The 8,934-nt window shown below is 38.2% G+C and overlaps 1 protein-coding gene across 1 annotated transcript; it reads right to left on the bottom strand.

The window, feature by feature from the left end:
• Window positions 1–1,324: 1,324 nt before the first annotated feature.
• On the bottom strand, window positions 1,325–7,358 carry LOC146882536 (uncharacterized). Its single transcript, XM_085667441.1, has 7 exons — window positions 7,177–7,358; window positions 6,846–7,086; window positions 2,795–3,237; window positions 2,573–2,699; window positions 2,155–2,433; window positions 1,958–2,062; window positions 1,325–1,869 (listed from the first exon to the last, which is right to left on the bottom strand). The coding sequence occupies exons 1-7, from the start codon at window positions 7,356–7,358 to the stop codon at window positions 1,336–1,338; spliced, it is 1,911 nt and encodes a 636-aa protein (XP_085523567.1). The 3' UTR covers window positions 1,325–1,335.
• Window positions 7,359–8,934: the final 1,576 nt, after the last annotated feature.

Here is an 8,934-nt window from a genome sequence, read left to right as displayed (position 1 = left end):
TGAGATTGCTTTGGGATTTGGAGCTGTCTAGGAAGGAGGCCTTTGAACAATTGAGAAAGGACAAGGAGCAAAGTGACCTAAGAATCCAAGAGCACATTCAAAGGCTTGAAGCTAGGGAGCAAGAAAGAGAGGCTAGGAAAAGAGGGCATTTTAGGCGCAACCCATCACAAGAGAAGCAAACTCCAAAGATTCCTAAGTTCAAAGGAGAAAATGACCCAAACATCTACATTGAGTGGGAACAAAAAGTGGACCAAATTTTTACCATTCATGTACTTAGTGGTCAAAAGCAAGTAGATTTGGTAGTCTTAGAGTTTGAGGATTATGCCATGACTTGGTGGCATCAATTATGTATTGACAATATTAACAAGAGTCACTCGCGACTTCTTGGAGGGACCTTAAAAATTTGATGCGCGCTAGATTTGTTCCTTCCTACTATAGGAGGAAGAATCTTTTTAAGCTCCAAATGCTTCAACAAGGGTCCATGTGTGTGGATGAATATTACAAGTTAATGGAGTCCATGCTTCTAAAAATAGGACTCCAATTTGAAAGTGAAAAGGAAAAGGTAGCTAGATTTGTGAGTGGGTTAAGGAGGGACATACAAGATTTAGTAGAGTTATATGAGTACTCCTCTCTTGACAAAGTTTTACATTTGGCCATCAAAGTTGAAACTCAATTGCCACTACAAAAAAAATAGATATTACCGACGGTCTAGATCCGTCGGTACCAACATATATCCGTCGGTAAACTACTTTTTCCGACGGATATCCGACGAGCCAAAATCCGTCGGTAAAAGGGTCGTAGCTAACAGTTACCGACGGATAGTGCCCGTCGGTAATTACCGACCGCGGTATCCGTCGGTAATTACCGATCGCAGTATCCGTCGGTAATTACCGACCGCGGTATCCGTCGGTAATTACCGACCGCATAATCCGTCGGTAATTACCGACCGCGGGATCCGTCTGAAATTATCGACGGCGATATCCGTCGGTATTTACATGCATTTGACGCAGCATTTTCCGACGGATTGTCGACGGAATAATCCGTCGGTAATTTGAAAACTGTTTTCCAGTGCAGTTTGTATTCGCACTGTCCACAAAATTTATCAAACCTGCAATCTCACAAATACAATCAGACCTGCCCATTTGATAGTTATCCATAGCCAATCCAGACAGGTATCTTATACATACATCACACGCATAAATATTTTCAGAGTCTGCATATAAAAGTCAAATAAACATACATCACACACATCTTTCAATCACAATCTCATAGGTTATATATGTTTAACTAATGTAAAAGCAGACATAAATAACAAACTCAGTATAGAAAAATGTCCTAATAATCTACATAATCATCTGAATGATTTTCTTCTGTAGGGTCTTCTTGTTGCTCAATCTGTGGCTGGACTGGAGTGGGCTGGACTGGAGTGGGTTGGACTGGTGTGGGTTGGACTGGTGTGGGTTGGACTGGAGTGGGTTGTTGCTGGGGCGGTGTTGGGTTGGACTGCTGTTGTTGAAGACGGGTCTGGGCATCAGGAGGTAGAAAGGCCATGACTAGATTTTGGAAGTTTTGAAACTGCCTTGTCAAATTTTCATAAGCTTGATCACGTTCTTCTAGTCGTTGCGTGAGTCGGTTCACGGCCTCCTCAGCATTGCTAGAAGAAGATGCTTGTTGTTTGTGGATACCTCTTCCAGCAGTGTAACCTTTGCCAAGTTCTCCAGTGCCATAAAGTCTTCCTTTATTTTTTCCGCCGACAACATCAACCCAACACTGTGTCCTAATGACGTCTTCCTCATCATTATGCTCTGACGCCTCAGCACAGGACCCTTGCTCAGATCTAACCTGTGACAGTCTAGTTGAAAATTCTTCCTGTTAAAGAAAACAATGACAAATTAGTTACATAAGGTACAACATTTAAGTTTAAAGGAAATAATAAATAGTAAAAGGATTTCCTTACATGTGTTCTTCGAGACCTTTCATCAACAAACTGGCCAGATCCCTTGCGAAGATGAGTTTGGTAAAATACCTCATCAATATATGCCTCTCGCCCCAACTCTTTTTCCTTTAACAAATTAAATGGTTATATGTATACATCGATTTTAAAAGAAGTAAATTATATCATAATATGAAAATAAAAAAGATTAAGGTTTATACCATACGAAGGGCATGCTCATGAGTGGTAATGGAACCACCTGTGTGTAGGGTGCCACCCTTTTCTGAAGCTCTATTCCTCTGGGCTGTAATTTGCTTGTTGCGATAAGAAGGAGAATTCCAATGTTCTAGCAATCGATTCCAGATATGGTCCCCAATCCAATAAGGGCGCTCTCCAGCAATCCGGGCATCTCTAAACATCTCAGATAGCCTATGAGATGCTTTAGAATGGAAATTTTTTTTGATTTGACCTTCGTGCTCAGGTCTCCACTGAACCGATCTCTGTAACAATAAATCAAGTACATATGATGTTGACAACACAATATGCATGGTATTTAAAGTCTAATAGCAGTGACAATCTACTTTTCCTTTGAAATACATACATAAATATAGAATGAAAATAAGTTTCATGACGTTTTACCTTAAATCGTTGCCAAAAAGGTTCTTTCTCTTCTGGAGGTATGGCTCCCCATGATGGCCAAGGCGAAAGGAACTGTTGCTTAATAGATCTTGTGATTGCCTGAGAAGCAACTCTAGAAGGAACAAACCTAAATATAAATGCATAAAAGTCATCAAAAAGAAGGCAAGGCAAATAACAAGTCATGGCATACAAATTAGTATTTAAGATCTAAATAGATATTACCCCCGATTAAAAGGCTCAATCATCGGTCGCTCATGGAGAGGAGGGTCAACATCATCAGCAGCTGAATCAGGAGCATCTGCTGTAGGAGCAACATCAGGAGAGGGATTAGTGGATGAGGAAGGTCTAGAAGAAGTGTGAACCACAACAGGGGAGGGTCCTTGATGGGAAGGTTGTGGTGTGTAGGTAGGTGGTGCAGGAGCCACAGTAGGGTTTGGTGTGAAGGTAGCTGGTGCGGGAACCATAGTAGGGTGTGCTGTGAAGGTAGGGGGTGCGGAAACCACAGTAGGGTGTGGTGTGGAGGTAGGTGGTGTGAGTACCATGGTGGGATCTAGTGTGGGTACCACAATAGGGTGTGGTGACGGAATGGATGTAGATGGTGTGGAAACCCCGGCAAGGTGTGGTGTGGGTACCCTAGCAAGTGATGGTGCCTGAATGGGCGCACTCTGTGGTATTTGGCCAGGAACCCTTATGATATACCGTGCTGGCTGTCTTCTTGGCTTTGTCTTCTTCCCTTTATCGGAAGTAGATGGACGTCTCCTTTATTTTTAGCACACTTTGGCCACTTTTTGGAGACATATGAGACACATTCTTTGTCTCCTTTTGTGCTAGAACGAAATTAGCCTTGCACACACCATAGTTAGCTTTTTTGTCTCTCATTTTTTGTAACCTTATTTGACCTAGTTTCTAGAACCTAGGGTTAGGTTTTTGTCGAGACATCCTTATGTATCTGTTATTTGCTTAGAGGCCCCTAAGTTCTTCTATATAAGGGGTGCTCCTAAACATGTAAAAGGGTTGAACATTTTGAAGTAAAAACACTCTTGTGTCTCAACCATTTGTGAGAGTTTTCTCCCTATGGAGTGAATACTTTTAAGTCTTATCTTGCATAGCAAGTGGCGGCACACATCCACTCATCTTCAAGGTTGTCATGGCTTCTAGCCTAGCCTTGTAGTGGCGTGCTTCTCACATTTTTACCATTTCTTTCCTTTCCATTTTGTGTTTTCTTCTTCCTTTAATTGTTCTTGGTTTTCTATGGTTTATGTGCTTTCCATTTCCTTTTCGCTTTGAATCAATCCATCATCTTCTTCTCTTGAGCTTTGTGAAAGGAACCTTCACATCTAGATAGCTTGCTATCTTAATGTCCAGTGGGGATTTCACTTAGCTTTCTTAATCAACTCACACCATATTCAATAATCTTAAAAGGAAACAAGATAATCCTTCATCACATACCCCTCTACTTCCTATGTTATTCCCAAGTCTCTTTGGCTTTACCTAGATTCTCCTTCATCAAATCATCAATCCCAATCTAGGTTTACAATAATTTCTACAATAGAGATTTAGTACATTTTTTCACAATCAGACCAATCTATGTAAGAAAACCTTAGGGAAAATATGTTTAACCAAGCCTAATATTATCTCCATTTTCACTTACACAATATTAATTTTTCATCGAAAATCTTGATATCTTTTATAGGTACCCTTTTAAAAGAAGAGGTTTGGTGTCCTTCTATATAGATCCAATGTAAATTGTCTTGTGTAATAATTTTAAATGATGTGACATTACTTTAGTTGATAGTCAAACAATATTTAAACATTTACAATTAACCGCCATATAACTCCACTCCGACCACCTAGTCCTCACCGACAACGACTTAACCCTTTACACCCATACTCACGAAAGTGCAACCAACACTCAACATGAGACCAACAACCTTGAATCTCCAAACAACATTGCTTGTAGGCCCTATCTACAATCTAGAATGGAAAAAAGAACGTGCAATGCATATTTGTTCCAATGAAGGATAAAAGCAGCCACCCAGTATCATCGATCATAGCATCGCTCTGTCGTGTAGGTCATGTATGGACTAAGAGAAATGGGGATGTTTATTGTAGGACTAGAAGAGGTGGAGTCATCTAATGCGATATTAAACGAGTGTGGTGCTAGAGGAAATGATGCTTTGAGGCAAGCAGACCCATTTGGGTCGGTGTATGCTTTTTGTCTAGTGAGTATGGGGAAATACTAATTGTAGTTTGCATTGATTGGATGACATGTGTATTGTACACTGAGAAATGGTTAAGTGTGGAATGCATGTATTAGATGACCCATGAAAGTACACTAAGTGGAAAACCCTTTTGGTTTGAGCGTTAAAGGGTGAAGGTGTTATATGTTGTGGTGCACTAGGTTATCTAGTGCATGTTGGCCGCCTGTTGAACGAGGTTTGTTTACACGTAGGCTGCTAGTCTCGACCTTTAGCCCAGGTCGAATGATCTTAACCTTCATCCTGGGCTAAATCAACACAACATTAAGTTCAAACTGAAGGTACAAATGTGTTCATTATGTCAAAGGTTTTGACAAGTTGTCCCAGGTCCAAGGTCTAGACTAATTGGCTCGAATCGTAGGTTGTGAAGACTAGGCTTAGACGGAAGGTCGAGACAAATTGGCATGGGGCAAAGGGTTAAGTCGAGTTATCTCATGTCAAAGGTTGAGACGATTCGTTCCAAGCCTAGAGTTGACAATTCGAGATGAGTCAACCTAAGTCAAATGTCAAGCTAAGTTGACTCGGGCTAAAATGTAGAGTCTAATTATTGAAATATTTTTTAGAATATAACTTTTCCTAAAGGAGAAATTAATTTTTTTATCCAAAAAAAAAATTAAAATCTAAGATATTTCAAGTATTCCATCTAAACAAACTAAGGAATGAAAAAAAAATCAATTGTAATTAATTCAAATACCATTGAATTTGTTAAAATTGTTAAAATTCCTTATCCAAACACAAGATAAATTCTTCTCCATCTCAAATGGCAATGCATGACAAAACCTTTCACATCTAAAAATATTCCATCTAACAAATTTTCCTAAATTGGAGTCTTCCCCAGTATGAGAACCTCAAGTGAGTGTCAATAGATTAACAACTTCAATGGCCTTCAAGAATAGATTAACAACTTCAATGGCCTTCAATGGTCTAGAGTCATTTTCTAAAAAGGATTTTCAATTTACGAAAACTTTAGGTCTTTCATTTTGGTCACTTTCAATTTTTGAACAAACGCACACACAAGAAGAATATTCAACGTAGTTCACTGGTATTTTCATTTATAGAGAATGGGCTAATATATAGCCACGTACAAACCAAATATTAACAAACCAAACTAAATCTTAATATTCCAACTAACTAAAATAAAAACTAACTTAAATCTAATTCACCAAATATAAACTACCCTATCACTTTGCTAAAAAAAACAACTCCATAATCTAAGATTATCTAACAAAACTCTCCTATAAGCTTTAAACTTTTCCTTCTTTCATCCGAGCAATTTCCTGAATTCCTAGAATGATGGTGTAGGTAGTGGTTTTGTGAACATATTAGCTTCTACTCTTTGCTTCTTACGTACTCGAGCTCCACACCTCCTTCTTTTACTTTTTCTCTAATGAGGGTTGGGGCTTAAAGGTCCATCATCCTCTTGCTCTAACTCTACTAAATTAGAGGCAAACTCAATCTGCATAGTCTTTGAACTATTTCGAGCGTCTTTAGGTTCACATTTACTTTGCACGTCATTCGAAGTCATGATCACCTTTATTCACCTTTAATTTTTCTTTATTTCTACTCGGGCTGCTAGCCAATCATGTTTGTCTTTCAAGTACAATTCCCGGTTCTTTATCAGAATCGAGTTTTCTTTTTCCACTATTTGACCTATGCTTAAAATATCACTTTTCAGCTCAAGATTGTAGACATCCCTGATTTCTCTAACTCGTCCATCCTTAGGCATGTGCCAAATTGTTTCACCTCCTTTTACCGCTACCTTGGAATCATCTCCACATAACACTAATCTGGCCTCCATCATGGTAAGTTCGTTGAAGAAACTCTCATCTCCACACATGTGATTGCTCGATCTAGTGTTTAAATACCAAATCGAGCTGTTTAAACAGCTTGGACTAAGCTTGTCACCTGATCTCCTTTCCTTCACGTCATCAAAATTCCTATCTCCTCCTCGTCGTTTTCCTCTATGAGAATATTTTTCTCTTTTCCTTCATTTTGACAAAACTTCGTTATATGACCAGCCTTGCCATAGTTGTAACAACTTGTCGATCTGTATTCTCTTGTGTAGTGGTCGTGCTTGCCACACCTAAAGCATTCCACTTTTGACTTGGACTAATCTCCTTGACCCCTTTATTGACCACGGTCACGCCTGTTCTATAGCCTAGTCTGATCTGTGTCGTCTTCAACATCATCTCGATAACATCCACCTCGTCCTCTGTCACCTCGTTCTCTAACTCTAGGATCTCGACCCTGAGTGTTCTGAGTTTCATTCAAATCAAGTTGCGCCTGTAGTATTTGGTCACACGGTTCGTGCTTCTTCCTTTTCCTTTGTTCGTGGCCTTAAGTGACCCAACAAGTTCTTCCACTAAGAGAACTGACAAGTCCTTTGACTTCTCGATGGCGCATATGATGCTCTCGAAATCATCTATTAGTGATCTCAAGATTTTCTCCACAACCTGACTTGCCGACATTGGTTCTCCATTGCTGTCGAGTTGGTTGGCCACCTTCTCTACTTGCTCTTTATATTCCATTTTCAGCCCTTTAAACTCTGCTCTAAGATCATGAAGTCAGACTTGTCTAACGCGATCGTTCCTTTTGTATACATCCTCTAGAATATCCCATGCTTCTTTTGGAGATGCAACGTTTGCAATCTTTCAAAGCCTGACTCATCCACCGCATTGTACAAGAAGTACAAGGTCAATTTGTCTTTCACTCGCATCTTTTTCAATGTGGTAATCTGGGCCACCGTCTAATTTGTGTCCTCCGCGGGTTCTTGGTATTCGCTCTTCACTATATCTCATATGTCTTAGATCTTAGAAGGGTCTTCATTTGTAAACACGAATTATCATAATTGGTTATCTTCGACAATTGTAGCACAGTCATACCATTAACAACTTTTGTCATCTTTCCTTTTTTCTTTTCAAAGCACCCAAGCGCACACTTTTTTTTCTCACACTATTTCACTCTCTCTCCTTTTTTTTGCACTCGATAATCAGAGCATAAAGCTCTGATACCACTTTTTGAAAAAACACATACACATAAGAAGAATATTCAACATAGTTCACTGTGGTATTTTCATTGATACATAAAGGGGTATTATATACCCGTGCACAATCCAAATATTAACAAACCAAACTAAATCTTAAATATTCTAACTAATTAAAATAAAAACTAACTTAAATCTAACTCACCAAGTATAAACTACCTAATAACTTTGATAAATAAAAACAAGTCTGTAATCTAAGGTTATCTAACAAAATTAAAAATTATTTACTTGAATAACCATCACATGGTAGGATAGGAGACTCAATTTCTTAATTTTCTTTTAGAAGTAACAATTGAAGGGGATGATCTTGTAGATGCATTGATAAAAAAACTATTGCTTCAGAGACATTTCTTTCTTGAATGGTGCAAGATTTCAAGATATCATCTAATAGGAAATTAGGTACAAATATACTTTCTAGAATAATTTCATAGCCATAATCTTGAGCCAAGCACTTCACTTTAATCAAAAAGAGAAAGAAAGACACTTGTTTTTCTAAAAGTTTAACGTGAAGGCTTCTTTAAAGAAAATTATGGACACTAAGCTAGGTTCAGGAGAAAAAATATAAAACATATATATAACAAATATTAATCTTGCAGACTAACCTGGTTTCTTTAAATATAGGTTAAAGTATATCTTTGGTCCCTATTTTCGTAGCAAAATATCAATTTGGTCCTTTTATTTTTTTTTATCTCAATTTGTTCCCTATTTTGGGAAATTTGATGCAATCAAGTCCTTTCCGTTAGTGGTGTAGTGACAGTGTTAAATGGGGTGTCATGTGTTAGTTCCTGAATTTTTTGAAATTTTTTAAAAGTTTTAAAAATTTGTCACGTGTCAAGCTAACATCGTGCCACGTGGCAGTGACAGTGCCACATGTCACTATTATGCTAGATGTCATTTCCCTATTATCAATTTGGTACTAGTATTTTAATTTTTGTCTCAATTTAGTCCTAATTTTTGTTAAAATTGTGCAATTTTGTCCCTCTCCAAATTGAAACCAAATTTAATTTCTATATAAATGTACACAAATATTTCTATCAAAATTGATATTTTCAAGTAAATAT

This window comes from Vigna unguiculata, chromosome 10 (genome assembly GCF_037176805.1).
Source record: "Vigna unguiculata cultivar grain cowpea cultivar isolate G323 ecotype 2 chromosome 10, ASM3717680v1, whole genome shotgun sequence".
Classification (NCBI taxonomy): Eukaryota; Viridiplantae; Streptophyta; class Magnoliopsida; order Fabales; family Fabaceae; genus Vigna; species Vigna unguiculata.
Note: the sequence above shows the minus strand (reverse complement) of the source record. Positions and strands in the feature narration are given on the sequence as shown.